General features: G+C 34.2%; 1 protein-coding gene across 2 annotated transcripts; it reads left to right on the forward strand.

Annotated features, from left to right (window-relative positions):
- Positions 1-189: 189 nt before the first annotated feature.
- LOC108197236 (vacuole membrane protein KMS1) lies at positions 190-8,746 on the forward strand. 2 transcript variants are annotated; one of them, XM_017364797.2, is made up of 8 exons: positions 190-444; positions 3,581-3,792; positions 4,318-4,396; positions 6,393-6,692; positions 7,199-7,356; positions 7,614-7,730; positions 8,023-8,202; positions 8,291-8,746. In XM_017364797.2, the coding sequence occupies exons 1-8, from the start codon at positions 408-410 to the stop codon at positions 8,474-8,476; spliced, it is 1,269 nt and encodes a 422-aa protein (XP_017220286.1). In that variant the 5' UTR covers positions 190-407; the 3' UTR covers positions 8,477-8,746. The 2 variants fall into 2 exon arrangements, with proteins under 2 accessions (XP_017220286.1, XP_063939391.1); XM_064083321.1 differs by lacking the exon at positions 7,614-7,730 and having other exon boundaries at positions 262-444; positions 8,291-8,617.
- The last annotated feature ends 8,651 nt before the right edge of the window (positions 8,747-17,397 follow it).

Consider the following 17,397-nt stretch of genomic DNA (forward strand, 5'->3'; position numbering starts at 1 on the left):
AATGCTGATACAAGTGAGTTTTATATATTTTCTTGCAAGTCATTTGTATGAATTTGTAAATATACCAAATTTCTTTCTATATATTATTATATAACATATTTTAATCTATTATTTGTACGATAAAATCTTGCAAGTTATCAGAACTTGTAATTTGGCTGCAAACTGACTAGTGAATTTGCACCAACACATACAGCTCCAGCTATATTCAACACAGACACCGGATCATTATATTAACGCACATCTTATTCAATTATTCTTAATTCCAGCATCTTCTCAAATATTCTTAATTATATATCGTTACAGGCCATTACCCAAAAACGAAAATTATCCATTTTTATCCTCGACTCCATCTGAATCTTAACCACCTATAATATCTCGGAGCAACAATAATATCAAAAGCAGATACTATGGGAGAAAATATTACTACCCCCGTCTCGAATTCAGGCAAGTCCTATCATGTTTGCTTAAATTTATCCTTTTTGTTTTGTTAAGTATCTTGATTTTGATTTGTGTTATGTAATTTTTTTGTTATGTTGGGTTCTTGACGTTGTTTGTGTTGATCAGTAAATTAGTTTGTAATAAGTGGGGATTCTCTTATCTTGCTCAAGCTGAAAGCTTAGTGCTTTGCTTAAAAGTTAAAAGAAGCAACCTTTAAAAATGTGTTAGAGCATTTTGTGAATGTGTGTGTGTGTGTGTGTTTGCTTACTATATCTCACTTACCCAGATTGTTATGTTTGGATTTTTCTTGTAATAGTTGTTAAATTTGGATTTCCCCCCTTTTTGTTTGGATGTTGTTCAATTTGATGACGTGGATATTGTTTGATGACTTAAATGTGGGCATCGTTGTTAAATTTTTCCGTGGTAGATACATGATTAGTAGGGTATGTATTGTGTTTTGTGATCTTTGTATCACGTTTTAGTGATTTGTGTATTGAATGTTACCTCAAGGAGAAGATTCACGAATCAGAATTAATAAATATATATTTTTAGCTTTGAGGAATCAGTTCTACAATTTTAGCATTTTATGCAAAAATTTAACGCGGGACTTAAGAAGAGAGCCCTCTGATGTTATGTCACTGAGGCAAAGATAACAGAATTGGGAGTTAAGAATAGGCATGACATAAAATTTGCTTACAACTCATTGAGTCTATCAAATCAATAGTTTGAACAAGCGCTTATTATATATAACAAGGCTTATAGTAGCTACTAGTCCCTTGTACATATGCTTGTAGCACCTGTATATGAAGTAATAACTACTTATGCTAACTCAACAAGCTATTTATCTAATTCTATGTAACCGATAGATTGTACAAGTTAAGAAAAAGTTTGCATAATGTTTGTCGTCCTTCCCCATATTGTGTCGTAGCCTGAATGTAGTTAAAAGTTAACATAGGTGCCTGAGAAGTTAGTTCTGATTTACAAAATGCTTTCTAAACACCGCCTATGCTTCCACAGTTTTCCTACTGTTGTATCCAGCATTTTATGAAACTGAACTGACTACCGAAGCTTAAAGCTGTATAGTATTATGGAAATAGTGATTCATTTCTTTTAGTTTTGGTCAGGTTCGGGAAGTCTTTTCATATAATAATGATGGCAAGGCAAGGCAGAGTATTTAATTGATTGCCCTTAGTATACTGTTTGTAGTCGAGATTATGTATCTTCAGACTTTAGCAATTCTCGAGAGTTAAGAAGCCAAAGGCTGTTGTAAATTAATTTCGTTCCATTCAAAGATGGTGACGTTGTGCCAAAATTCTAAAACTTAAATGACTGTGCAGAGTAGATTTTAGTTTTTGTTTATCCCTCGAACATGGAAATTGTAGGTTTATGTTTGTGTGTATATAATCATGATGAAGAACAAAGATTTACTACAAAGATGTAATGTGAACTGATATATTGTTATGTTAATGAGCTCACTATAAACCATTAACAAAACCGAAAATATCCTATTTTTCTCAAAAAGATCCTTCAATATCAAAATTATTTAAACCAATCCTAATCTATAACTAAAGATTTGGTTTACAATGACCAATTATTCTTCACAATCTAAAAAATAATTTAAATTATAGAATTTATTTTGAGCATAAACAACTGTCAGCTTCAGGCCTTTAATTTTTTTTTTCCCTGAATAGCATATAGCCTAATATTTTTATATTTAAAAGTTAAAACTCTCTTGACACTTGTCCACTTGGAAACAATCTAATGATCGTCGCACATGCACGGATATTCTCTTTTGAATAATATTAATACACTGAGGATTAAATTTAACAAGGGACGAGGAGGAACAGGCTTGTACATATGTTATATCTTTCTGTATAATCAATTATGAGGAAATTGGTAGAGTATTCATAGGACAAGAATTTTATAGGCTAAGAGTATATAGTGCATAAGAGAAACTCCAATGCGAGCCTGAGTGCTGCGTTGGAGAGAATGCGCTGGATCTCTTTACAAATTCATGTGCTGGAGGGGAGAGTTGGACTTGGTCACTGGTCAGGCCCGAGTAGTTGGGCTGACAAAGTGTAACAGCTTTTCTGCTGTGTCATACTACTTTTCTACTTTTTCTACTCTTCTGCTGTTGGCATGGTGCTGAGTGCAAATGAGCCTTTTTAATATTTTTTATATATGAGTTAATTTTAGAAAAATTATTTATCATTCAAATTATTTAATTGTAGTAAAAAATATTTTTTAAAACTTTAATTAATATAAAGTAAAATAATATATAAAATAAATGTAATATATAAAGTAAGTAAGTGGGACCTAAATAAGTTGGACTTGGGCTTTGCATTGAGGAAGTTAGACAATTTTTCTATGAAACTAACTTTCACTTATGTGGCATATAAATGGGTCCCAAAAAAGTTGGACGTGGACTTTTGCATTGGAGATGGTCTAATAACCATAACAATTAGCAAGCGTAAGTTTTCAGTTTCTAGTTTACAAGCAGTACCATGCGAGTCAGTGCTAAGACTTTCTTTTGTGCTCACAATTAGATACAATATACAACCACTGTGTAAGAATAAAATTACTGGCATCTATGGAATATTGTAAAATTACTTTTGTTGATTAGTATCTTCGGTGTCCCTGGATGTCTGGAACTAAAGAATTATTAATCCATTTTTCTTTATTTTTAAACTTCCGTCCAATTTACAACCCCTAAAAACTCCCGTTTTGCTTGCCTTTTTGGTTTCAGATGAAAGAACTTATGTCCAGCTTTCTTGATATAAGTGGTGTGTTAGTATCTTCAGTTTGATAAAGTTGTTATATATTACTAGTACTTTACTAAAGCATATTGCTTGCTGTTGCATCGACGGTTAAAATCTCTTCGCTACAGCTTATTACTGCTTCTGTTGATCTGTTCCATAAATAGAATTCCGATGCTCAAAACTTTAATGTAGTATGATTATCGACGTTACTAAGTGATTATGGTAATTGTGGGATAATAATGGGAAACAACATGGTGTTAATTTAGTAACCTCAAAACATGAATGTAATTCAGTTCTAAAAAGGAAGGGGCATTGGGTCTCTTCCTCCCAAATTGGTTAATCCCGGTAAGATTCTATTGTGACAGAATTGCTACTTTTTGCAGGACTAAGCGGCAAGCATCAGCAGGAACTGGAAAATTTGAGACTCACAACACAACCATTCAAAACATTGAAGTTCTTCATTTTGGCTGTTGTTCAGTATCTTAAGAGATTGTTACAGTATCTTCTAGGGCATGGATCTTGGCTCATTCCCATGGGTGTTGTCCTGGTAGCAGGTGGTATTCTGCTTCTGAACACTGATGGTCCTCATGAAAAGGTATTTTGGCCTTTCAACTTTCTGTAGCTTCTTTTTTATGTTAATATATTAGAACAAAACAAATTGCAATATGCAAGTCAGTGAGCTGGAGAAATATTGGGATATTTCTTTTGCTGAGTAGATGAATTGTTCAGAATAATTTGAAGTTTATTAGAATTATATTGAATTGTTCCTAGAGCATCTGTATTTTTAACATGTGGTTAGCAGCATGAGTAAAATTTCAAATAATTGCGATAAATAGATTAGGTTTCAACATACCTTATTTTCAGTTTTTATTGTTAGTACCATTGGAATGAATATGCAGATTCAGTATTTGTATTAGTACCATTGTAATACCATTTCTTTCATCATTATGAACCTAAAACAACCAACATTACACATTGTTGCAAGATTTTGGGGCTTTTTAGGATTTAGCAACACAGCGATGTTACCTAATCTTTTTAGCTCGGAGACTTTAACGTCCCTGTGAGAAATATAGCTCTGTGGTGTACACTAACCTGCCTTGCATTGGCCTTTTCTGTACAGCACATTGAAGAGCTTTTTCAATATCTACAGTTTGGATTATGGTGGGTGGCCCTTGGTGTTGCATCTTCTATTGGTCTTGGTAAGAAAAAATTATAATTCCAGCATGCTACGCAGAAAAGCTCCAAAATTTAGAACTTCTTCTCTTATCTTAGTTTGGTATATATATGTATGTATTTAATAGCTACCTATTTGCAATTCCTAGACGTCCTTTGTGATTGCCATCATGGTAAACTGTTGGTAAACTTTTAGCAGACGTGTCGTCCCATATACACGAGGCATAATATCTAGAAATCTTGCACCAGAGGGGTCTTCACTTCTGTATTTGCAACCAAACATTTTTTTTTGTCAGCTATTAAATGAGGTTTAGAATATGCACATCACTGGTATAAACTATCCAGTATCCAGAGATAGAATTTTGGGTTTAGATCAAAACAAAAATATTTGAAATACAAATAGCCATGGTACGATAATGTAAGATGCAAGGAGTCAGGGACGAAGCAACATAGGGGCCAGAAGGGGCCATGGCCCCCCCTAGGGTTTTCATAGTATTGTAATTTTTATTATATAATTTTGAAAAAAATTGTATTTTATCTATATATTTATTTAAATATAAAAATTTGGCCCCCCTCAAAAAATATTTGTTCGCTTCTAAGAAATATTTAACATTGTAAAATAAAGTTTTAATTCTTAGATTTTTCTAATTTATTGTATTAGACCAAATTTAAAAATAAAAATAAACAAAAATATGGATATATATACAATTATACTATTTAAAATAAAAAAGATCGTAAAATGTGATATGTGATAAATATAAATGTCAATATGGTTCTTCTTTAAAAATAAGAATCTTTGATGGAGGTCTTATCCAAGAAACTTATATCTCACTTCACTTCTTCATTTTCATAGAATAGTTAGTCCTCGTGCATTATCAATTTATTATTTAATATTAATATTGATCTACTCATCTTCAATTTAAATTTCATCATCCAGGTAATATTTTTACTTATTTAAATTATAACTTGTCATCTTCTAAATAAGCATAATATTTTTTTTAAGTATAATAAACATAATATTTAGTTTTTGAGATATTGTCAAAATACAATTTCATTTAATGTGTGTTACTTGCTAATTAAAGTTTACTGTATAACTTAGAGTTATTATGATGAGTTTCCTGACCATTTTATACTTAAATATATTTAAAGAGAAATAGCTAAATATTTTTGTTGACATAATTATAAATTTGATTTCCTGATTTAAAAAAACGCAAAGCTCTACTATAATTTTTTTACTAGTATTTTTGTATTAAATTTATAATGAATATTTTACAATGATGATGAAAAATTTTACTGTATCGAAGAAATTTTTTTTGGCCCCCCTCACAGATGTTTGATGGCTTCATCCCTGCAAGGAGTTCTGAGCTGGCTCCAGAATAGGAGCATTATCTCTAATAAGGGTCGATGCTTGCATATATGGAAAATAATTTGAACAAAACACTCTCAGAGCCCAATATATAAACCGGAACTATGAGATCTTACTTTAGTTTCTTATAATAAATAGACATTGATGATTAAAGCATTTGGGTAGTAGCATAAGTACAAAAGTATAGATCCACACACACACAAACTGGTAATTGTCTACAAACAAAAATTAGTAAACACCCATACTAGAACTCTATAACTTGAGTTGATTAATGTGGTTTAAAAAATGGTCTTCTACTTCTAAACAGAATGTTTATTTTTGTAAGGTTTGGCATTTGGCTGTAGTACCTACAGATGTCCAGTACTACTTATATTATATATGCTTTACTTGTATTATTGGAAACAATTGTATATTCTATGAAAGTTTTTGTCTCTTTCTCTGTTTTCCAGTTTAATATGTTAACATGTGTATGTGCATGTGTGAACAACTGAATGCACATCAAGTGTAAAAATGCATAGATCTTGGTTATAATTATTATTTGAATCCTCGAGCTCTTCTTTCACGATTCTTGATAATATTACATCATGTGACTGAGAAATATATCACCTTCCAGTTGGATTCTAAAATGTAACTTTCTTATGTTTTCACCTTTGCAGGATCTGGTTTGCATACTTTTGTTCTATATCTAGGTCCTCACATTGCTTTTTTCACTCTAAAAGCAATGCAGTGCAGTCGCGTAGACATCAAAAGTGCCCCATATGATACCATACAGTTAAAGAGAGGGCCTTCCTGGCTTGCAAAGAATTGTTCTGAATTTGGCCCCCCTATGTTTTCCTCTTCACATGGTCCGCACATTCCACTTACCAGTATATTGCCACAGGTCCAGTTAGAGGCTATTCTTTGGGGTATTGGAACTGCGCTAGGAGAGCTACCTCCATATTTTATTTCAGGAGCAGGTACTAAGTCAATGAAGTTCTGTGCTTGTTTGTGTGTGTCTAAGCGTCTGTATACTTTGTTGTGGAAAATAAATATTAAGTGCCAAGGGAAAGTTTTATTTTGGTTCTAGGAGAAGCAGTCTTGTGAGTTTTGAAACCTAAAATGTTCAATCTTTAAAACGTTGCATGTTTGCTGGACCATGGTGAGGATCCAACATATACACGCAATTGAAATTTTGGTGTATGTCTGCATATCATGATTCACTTGACCTTTGGAGATAGGACTTGAAATGAAACATACCCGCTCCAGCTGCTTGCTATATGTATCTTGTAGCTTGTACTTGTCCTGGTTTAGGTATACAACTGCAATGTGGTGTAGGTTTTTCAAATGCGTGGCTTGGTTAATCTCTGAATGGTCGTGAACCGTACATGCCAAGCTATTAATCTTGCATTTGGCCAAAGTTTTTTTTTTTTCCGCTTTCAAGTTGTCAAAGGTGATTAAACACATAATTAATATCTTCATGCAGCAAGCTTATCAGGTGGAAAGTTGGATGCAATGGAAGAATTGGGCACTTCCTCTTCACAAGATGATGGGTGGATAGCTACTCGTCTGAATCAATTAAAGTGCTGGTTCCTTTCACATGCACAGTATTTAAACTTCTTTACTGTATTAGTGCTTGCTTCGGTTAGTGTATTTCTTTTTCTCATTCTCAACTTGCCAACTATAGTTTTGATATTCTCATTCTCATTTGTTATGTGAAAAGGCTTCTATATAAAGTAGCTTTCAATTTGTCAATCCTGCTGAGTCATACTAGTTTATGTATAGATGCATCTTATATCCACACATGAAATAAATTATAGAGCGCTGGCTCTTATATTGGAGTATCTGTCTAGCAGTTTATCAGCAAGTACCGTGTGGTCTAATTCAGATGACTTTGGTAGGTACCAAATCCTCTGTTCGACCTTGCTGGTATAATGTGTGGACAATTTGGAATTCCTTTCTGGGAGTTTTTTCTGGCTACATTGGTCGGAAAAGCAATTATTAAAACTCACTTACAGGTTTGTAAAGGTCTTTTCTTCACAAAAGTTGGACTCCTGATGTACGTTGGAGTTATTTCCTACTTTCTTACTTATTTAGCCGGATATATTAAATGCCTTGCTTTCTTTTAACTTCTAACCCCTTTACTTCTTTTCAAAAGTTTATTTTATCCTTTTATGGGGAGCATAAATGCAATAGTAGGTAGATATTTTCATAATTAACATCATTATGAAGCTTTTGGACTTGGCATATTTAGCATTACTCTGTTGGGATAAAGGAAGTGCTCTAGATTTTGTTATTTGTCTCTTGCAGACTATTTTCATCATTTCAGTCTGCAACAATCAACTACTTAACTGGATAGAGAATGAGTTGATTTGGGTTTTCAGTTTCGTACCTGGTTTTGAGTCCATCCTCCCCAACCTTGTGGCCAAACTGCATGCCATGAAAGACAAGTATATGGCAACCCCATCTCACGTGACCTCCAATTTAAAGGTATCTCCGTTTGCCGACATTATGAGATTCATTTTTACGATTTCCTATTTCTGTCATTAAATTTTCGTAAAACCTTCTATCTTATTAGGTGAAAAAGTGGGATCTCTCATTAGCTTCAATTTGGAACACTGTTGTATTGTTAATGCTTGTAAACTTCTTAGTTCAAATTGTGACTGCTACGGCACAAAGGTATCTTAAGAAGCAGCAGGAGAAAGACTTGGCTGCTTTAAATCACAATTCTAAAGCTGCAGGGACCTCGAATGATAGCGAATAGACTTCTAGATAGATCTAGGGAGTAGCGTTGGGGAATTTAAGCGCCCGCATTTGGGCGCAGCAATTGAAAGTAGCCAAAGCTTTATCTGCACCAGATCTACCTTAAATATTTGTATAGGAAGTGCAGAATTTGCTGACCAAACAAGACCTTGTAATGTTTGAGAAACAGTGTTCTAGAGAAGATGATGTTGAAGAATTGTTGCTATTGGCTTGTAATGGGACAACAAAATCATAGTACTCTTCAGCAATCAAAGACATTATTTACTTGGTCTCCTGGTCTGTTTTTAGCTTCACAAATTCTTGAATGCTTCATGGTACTCACAGTCAAGGTCAAGTAATCAAAAGAAAAGGTACAGTCATCATTTCATGAATATTAAATGTCCCTGGCTTACAGCACCAATTATCCTGAAACTAACAGTGAAACGTTAAAACAGTGAAACTCTACTTTCATCTATAAGTATCTAAGGCTACCGTCCCGAGGCTTATATGATATACAGGTTTATAAACGTCGGATGATTATACAGATATATAGTTTTATAATCGTCGGATGATGCGAAGACTCTATTTTACCTGCGATATATTTACATGGTACATACAATCAAGCTATACATGATATACAGTTTTATAAACATTGGATGATTGTATGACATATAGTTTTATAATCGTCGGATGATGTGAAGAATCTATTTTACATATTTACATGATACATACAAATATACAATCAAGCTATACATTACGAGTTTGAGTTTTGTAACTAAGTTTCCAAGTTATAAGAGACCAATAGACAGGCAAAGAGAATTCCAAATTTCAGTTACAAAGTTCAAGTAGGAGAGGTTTGAGCTGCTGGTGGCCCAGCAGTCCTTTCTGAAGAACAATGCCTCTTTAAGAAAGTTACCCACTTGAGGTGTGAAATTAGACGGAATGTTATTGATTAGAACCAATTTAGTTGGTAAAAGCTTAACATTGCATTCTCTAATTAAGCATTAATCCTTGGGATGAATTTCTTAGTTTATCGCAAGTATCTGATACGTAGGATGTTATATTTGACATCGAGAACTATCAACATTCGAGAATTCTTTTAATATTAATTAAGCCCTTGTCAAATTCTGGATCCGCAACTACCTACTAACACTTCTAATTACAAAATTTTCGCAATATTACAAGTTTACGGCTGACATGACTATATATAAATCCACACTTTACCGGGTTTGGATAATAGAAAAGTTAAACAACAGAAAGTCAGAATTCTCTTGTTACGTATGTTTTCTTGGAGGCGCAAGAATAAATTATGATCCGTTGTGTTTGATTATCCGCTTGATTGTATTGAAATTGTAGATAAATTACAGTTTGTATTTTGTAATATATTACGAACTTGTTCAATATTCCGAAATCACATGAAAACATTTCTGAAGCATAGCATGATTTTAACTCTGATCATATTTCGAGAAAGTTAAAACACTCGTTCATGCAAATGACTGCAGTCAGTAAACAACAAGAATATATTAAAAAACAAATAGAACTCAGAAGACTCGGTAAACCTCCTCGATATTGTTCGTTCGTGCGGGGAAAGGTTGTAGATTTGAATGAAGTGAAGCTAGTGTCAAAATTACAAGGATGAGTAATTGTAGGGGCCGTTTGGCTGAGTTTAAAATAAGTGCTTCTTGCTTAAAATAAAAAAGTGAAGTAGAAGTTAGAAGTTAGTTAAGACTTATAAGTGATTAAAGTGTTTGGCAAAAAAGTAGAAGTCATGAAACAAAAGCTAGGAATCGTAGCTTTTTTTAAGTGCTTCTCGACTTTTTACACAAACGGTACGAATAAGTGCTTCCTGTTTTAACTAAAATTTGCGGGGTTAAAAGCCAAGCCTATTTAATTTCTATAACAATGGAGTATGTGTTTTATGTATGAATATTTAGAAGATCGAATGGACAAGTATCGAAAAGAAAGTAAAAGACAAGAACACAAGCAATTTTGGTGACGCGGAAAACCCCTTGTAAAAGGTTAAAAACCGCGGGTGGGAATGTCCCAGCCAAATGTCCACTATAATGTTGAAGTACATCTTACAAGCATGAGAAATACAAGATACAAGTACAAAAAGATGCTGTCATCGGCTCCAAAGCAGTTCACGTCCGTCAGCAATGTCCACACGTCGGCAGCAGGTTGCACCCGTCGGCAGAATGATTTTGGGGAGATGAAGATGTAGAGCTCAGTTGGTAGAAGATGAAGAAGGCCAGAACTCATATGTTAATGTATGTATGTGTACGTGCATTGGTTTGTATATCTAGGGCTTGATTTAGGGTTTATAAGTAAGGAAAGAGTGATGGATAGAAGATGAAGTTGAGGGCTTGTAGAAGTATGTTGTTAGAAGTTTGTATGTAGAAGATAAGTAGTGTAATGGGAAGTAGTGGTGAATCAGGATGCAACTTGTGGGTGTTAAATATAGTGTATGATACGCAACTTAGGTTGCCAAGTAAAGTGTAATGGATCCTTAAGCCACCAGTGTTCTAGTTATATTTATACATGAATGAGATAACTACTTAGAGTCCAATTCTCCCACAACTCCTATTTTTCCTCCAATTTCTATTCCAGGTGCATGTTAGCTCCTTCCTATTTTGTTGGCACTTCTCCAACTACTGCTTGAACTCTCCTCCTAAATAGGTGGGCTTGTTAGGACTCAGTCTTCATGCTTATCCACTTGTTACATCACAGTTGCTTCCTCCCGTCAACTCTTTTCCCGTCGTGTCGGCTTAGATTCCCGTCGTGTCATGACGCCTGTAAAATCTGGTTATAACAATAGCCCCTAATTTTGTTGGGTGGAGACATGCATCCAATAAAATTACTTCTTGAACACTCCATTTTCCTCAGATCATGGCAAATAGGAACACCGATGCTATGTTAAAATACCGACCCTTGCAATATGTGATCATGTCATGTCGATTTGTCTTGTTCGCTATTGTCTTGTATCGAGTCCTTATCTTGTTGTGTCGTTATAATGTCATCTCGAGTTGTCATCGTTGTCTAAATCTTCTAATGATGAAAACATCGACGAGTAGCTCACTTGTTGTCGTTAGTATTAACATGTCAAGTTGTATGACGTTTTTTTGCATTATATATGTAAAGCTCCTTGTACTTGACTTCCGACATATGCAAAATGTTGTATATAATCTTGTGATTGTCGGCTGCATATTTCTATGTGTCCGTGACTTGAAATTGTTTCATGTGACCCCTTAATTGGGAGTGATTATGACGTAATGGATAGGAGTACCAACACGTAAAATGTTTTGTAGTATGTCTTCCGTTCGTAATATGTAACTTGTAGACATGATGTGTAACTCGTCATCATATCGTGATATGTTGTTTGTAAATGTACATGTCACCTGCAATTGTAATATGTGACACGTAGTCAATGCAATCTATCATGACACGTGTAAGTGATGACATGTAGAAATGTACGTTGTAATTCATGAGCCCGACCAAGGGTCGTGACTTGTGTAATTTTGTGGAGTTTTTGTCGACATGTCTGTTAAATACGTCGATGTATCTAAAGTTGTAATATGCATAATTGTAGTCTACAAATTTACTTTTCAAACGTTGATGCACGTAGTATATGTATTCGACAAATATATATATTCGATGAATATATAATTTTCAGACGTTGATGCATGTAGTATATGTATTCGACAAATATATAATTTTCAAATGTTGTTGTATTCGACAAATTTATTTATTTTCAAACGTCGATGCATGCATTCGTAGGCTAGTTAAAAGGCCTTTCCCTCTTGAAACTTAGCTCGTAATTGTAATTGCGATTATGTAATGTTCAAATACATAATGTTGAAATGCATCATTATTCGTGGCATCGTAAGTTATTTGTGTAATGTGTAGTGTTGTCGTCACCATCATTCGATAATGATCAACCGTAGTAGGATGGGTGATCAGCCCTCCTTGTCTATTAATATGTATCTAAAATATACTTATGCAATATCATGTCACAATAAATATCATGATGAAGACGTCAACTTTAAGCAGTTAAACATGAAGACAATTTAGAACAACTTGCATAACATATTTTAACACACATATCAAGTCAAGTAGAATAGCAAGTCATGTAGGAAACAAACACATGTATCATTATGCTTAGATCATGACTCGTTCAAGCAAACATTTACACGTAGCATGAAATATAATCTAAATGGCATAAGTCGAAGCAAAGATCGTAATCAACTTATTATCATATTGCTAAAGACTAAGAGGATAAAGAGGATGAGTTCACTTACATGTGATAAAGTTTCAAAAGTAGCATGTTCGAGCCCCTGGGGAATGGTAATTCGTAATTCGTAATGTATCGTTTAATCTCGTTGGAGTCATCGAGCACTTCTAGAGGTGTCAATCATTCACGTCATGGTGTTGACCGTCATGTCCACTGTCATCAAGCTGACATTAATCAACTTTTTTGGACTTGTCGCAACAAGTAGTCTCTTTTTGACTATTTCTTCTATGTTTATCCTTCCTGGTCATGTCATGTCTTCTTCCTTTACATCACGTTGAACCAGTGATGTCGATCGTCTTTTAGGTATGCTATATTGTCCCTTTGTGGCGATTTTAGGACAAGTCGTCATGTCCTGTTGATGTAGAAGACTTGGACTGAAATTAGCCACAAAATTAGCAAAACTTTTGAGTCAATCGTTGTTTGTGGCTCATAGGTGATAATGTATTTGACATGATCTGTCATGTTTCTAGAGTTCAAGTCTAGATGTCACGTCGATCATCATGTCAAGACTTTATGTCCAACTGTCATGTTGTTATTTTTATATTGTCACCATGTTTGCTAGTCATTCCTGATACTCGACTTCATGTATCATGTCCTTTTTTGAATTAGTTGTCTCCTTTGCGATTGATTATCTTAATTCTGTTTGATTTTCATTTGACATGTATGTGGTTTGACTTGTCCTCATTTAACTTGTGTATGTTCATGTCGAGGCTGCTACCCATCGTATTGTCATGTTCCCAAGCGAAGCTGTCAATTCCTTCTGGTCAAAAAATCAATTATGTCGGTCTCTCTCTTTGGTGTCACGTCATGTCCTCTCGTGGTGTTGTTTTTTGTCGTGTAGATGTCACCCATGTCTTGTTGGTCATGTTGTGTCACGTGTGATCTACTGGTTCCCGTCGGACGTGATGAGATGAATGTGAATTGTTCCCGTCGTACATATCATGATCGTTTGCAATTACTTCAGGTATGTTTAACCTTGACTAGTACCCTCTCGGAGTCTATGTGTCCCTCTTGACAGATTTGACACATGCATGCCGTCGTCTTCTCAAACTATCACGTGTTGTATGTCAACTATCATTCACGTCATGGCGTTAGGACATGTTGATCAACTCATCGGGAAGTCTCATTTTTTTTGTTGAGAGACGTGTTCGTTGGATCAGCCCCTTGTCAGGAGCGTTCATCGTGGTGTAGTTCTTCCTCCATTGTCATAGAAATCGTGTAGTGCTTCGCTAGTTTCCCACAGACGGCGCCAATTGTTTTAACTAAAATTTGCGGGGTTAAAAGCCAAGCCTATTTAATTTCTATAACAATGGAGTATGTGTTTTATGTATGAATATTTAGAAGATCGAATGGACAAGTATCGAAAAGAAAGTAAAAGACAAGAACACAAGCAATTTTGGTGACGCGGAAAACCCCTTGTAAAAGGTTAAAAACCGCGGGTGGGAATGTCCCAGCCAAATGTCCACTATAATGTTGAAGTACATCTTACAAGCATGAGAAATACAAGATACAAGTACAAAAAGATGCTGTCATCGGCTCCAAAGCAGTTCACGTCCGTCAGCAATGTCCACACGTCGGCAGCAGGTTGCACCCGTCGGCAGAATGATTTTGGGGAGATGAAGATGTAGAGCTCAGTTGGTAGAAGATGAAGAAGGCCAGAACTCATATGTTAATGTATGTATGTGTACGTGCATTGGTTTGTATATCTAGGGCTTGATTTAGGGTTTATAAGTAAGGAAAGAGTGATGGATAGAAGATGAAGTTGAGGGCTTGTAGAAGTATGTTGTTAGAAGTTTGTATGTAGAAGATAAGTAGTGTAATGGGAAGTAGTGGTGAATCAGGATGCAACTTGTGGGTGTTAAATATAGTGTATGATACGCAACTTAGGTTGCCAAGTAAAGTGTAATGGATCCTTAAGCCACCAGTGTTCTAGTTATATTTATACATGAATGAGATAACTACTTAGAGTCCAATTCTCCCACAACTCCTATTTTTCCTCCAATTTCTATTCCAGGTGCATGTTAGCTCCTTCCTATTTTGTTGGCACTTCTCCAACTACTGCTTGAACTCTCCTCCTAAATAGGTGGGCTTGTTAGGACTCAGTCTTCATGCTTATCCACTTGTTACATCACAGTTGCTTCCTCCCGTCAACTCTTTTCCCGTCGTGTCGGCTTAGATTCCCGTCGTGTCATGACGCCTGTAAAATCTGGTTATAACACTTCCAACTTAAAAGTCCAGAAGCGGGGCTTAAAAGCCCCGCCAAACACCCACGTAGTATGATTTTAAGTTGTTCGAAAATTTAAATATTCTCTGTTTAAATATGTTATTCTCTTCAACTATTTTTCACCATACATTTAAGAATATTATCTTTGAAATTTAATTTTTTGTGAATAAAAATATGGTACTAGTATATGTTTTCAAAAAAAATATTTAATTTTTTTTAAAATATGTGGTTAAAATTCAATAAAATTATGTAAATGAAAGTCAGACGACTGGACTGTTTATCACCTCCCTATCATTTTTTGAGCTAAAGACTACACAGTACATGTATTATGTCAGAACTCTGAAGCAGATTGTGTTTGTAAATTGGAACAGAGACCTCACACCCTACTCAGAAGGCCTCAGATTATGTACAATATTCCGATACACATTTGTAAATATATAGTAATATATAATTCAAAATATCAATATTATTTCTATTACTCCCTCTGTCCCATTTTATGTGACCCTTATTCCTTTTTGGGACGTCCCAAAAAGAATGAACCTATCATACTTACTATTTTTGAACACTACTTTTCACTATTACACCCACTACTTTCTTCCACTATCTCCATTCTATAATAATATAAACACTATTACACCCACTATCTTCCTCCACTATCTCAAATCTATTATTAAATATTGATAGGTCCCACAACTTTACTCACTTTTCAACTAAACTTACTACCTTTTTCTTAATCTCCGTGAAAGTCAAACCAGCTCACTCAATATGGGACGGAGGGAGTAATATTATCATATGTAAACATATCATATATATACATATTGAAAACTCATATGTTATATACTGATAAAATGATTTTTTAATAATATTAGTTCTAATAGAAAAAAGTTAAAAGTATGTGTCGAAATATTACAAAAAGAAATAAATTTACAAACATACAAGTGTAAATGCTATTTGAAAATAACTAAATAGTAAAATAGCACAATCACATGAGAAATATTAACAGAGTCAAAATAAGATAAATGATATATTATCTCACATGACTGCTTAAGATATTTACTCATCGATATATGTAAAGAAATATAAACACCCACGTGTTGGTGTATGACAACTATTGACACCACGTAGGAATCCAAAATCAAGCATTTAAAGTGTGAAACTATTTTATTGCGCGTGCAATACACGCTCCAAACAATCAGCTTCCAGATCTATTTGAGGTAAATTATTCAACACTTTAAGAGTGGGATAATAAAATTTGACTTGCTTAACTATGATTGTGGGACCCATGTACAAAACATGACAAAAGTGGGCCACTCATAAAACCATACAGCAGTCTAATTTTTTGATTATTTTATTTCTAGATTGGCCACGCATGCATGGGACCCACATTTTTTCTCGGAAGTTCCGTGACCGCCTCCATGTCTTTAGTTTATTTCCGTCCGATCTATTTAATCCAACGATGCCTACGATTTTGTGTATTTACCAGGTTTGTTAAAATGCCACGTAGACCGATTTGTAGGTTAATTCGAAATTTTTACAGGTATAAAAGCAAATTGCAATGTCAGATTGATCCAACGGCTGTAAATAACTTGGATTAGCCACATGAGATATATTCAATACATGGGTCCCATCTACTAACCTAGAGCACAATCAGTAACAGTTGGCGGCGTCCTTTGCTGTGCTAAAATTTGTTTTACACAGCCAGGTCATTTTTTATTATTTTCGGTATGTTATTTAAATTTATGAAATTTATATTTTCATAATTATAATTTATAATAATAATAAAGATGAATATAATCATCAAATATCAAATATGTTAAAATACATGTAAACAACAGAGTGATCAAATTATTCAGTACAAAAATAGTACTTTCTCTATCCCATTTAATTTTATACGTTATTTTTTGACACGCTTTTTAAGGCTTCGAGTATAATTTTATATTATTTTTTAACTATTATTTTGCTTGAAATTTGGTGTTTAAACTTTTATTAAAAATTAAAAAATTAAAAAAATTATTATAAAATTATATTTTATGAATAAGAGAGAGTCAAAATACATGCAAATGGAACGTCTACCGGGACGGAGGGGGTATAAACCGAGCAATAAGAAAATCTTTATAAATATTTAGAAAGCAATTTCAGCACAATAGTTTGATTCTTACGTATGGATATTTTACGGTATTTAATACTCGACTTGAATGGAGTACACAAAATTCCAACAAATTCCAGTATTTTCTTGGATTAGGTTATGGTCACAGACTTGTAGCCGTGTGACCGGTTATAGCCGGTGGCAAACATCAAAGAGAGTAGGCCCGGTTGATTTGTTTGATAATAATAAAAAAGTGCTTTTAGCATATTTTATACACATATAAAATATTCATATATACACTAGTTGCCTGAATATAATATTCACAATCATACCATTTTGTTAGGA

This window comes from Daucus carota, chromosome 8 (genome assembly GCF_001625215.2).
Source record: "Daucus carota subsp. sativus chromosome 8, DH1 v3.0, whole genome shotgun sequence".
NCBI lineage: Eukaryota > Viridiplantae > Streptophyta > Magnoliopsida > Apiales > Apiaceae > Daucus > Daucus carota.

Bases quoted from the DNA above. Each gene is read 5' to 3' on its own strand.
- LOC108197236 (XM_017364797.2), top strand. From the start codon at position 408: ATGGGAGAAAATATTACTACCCCCGTCTCGAATTCAG. The intron at 4,397-6,392 runs GTAAGAAAAAAT...TCACCTTTGCAG, and splicing joins TGCATCTTCTATTGGTCTTG to GATCTGGTTTGCATACTTTT. The intron at 8,203-8,290 runs GTATCTCCGTTT...CTATCTTATTAG, and splicing joins ACGTGACCTCCAATTTAAAG to GTGAAAAAGTGGGATCTCTC.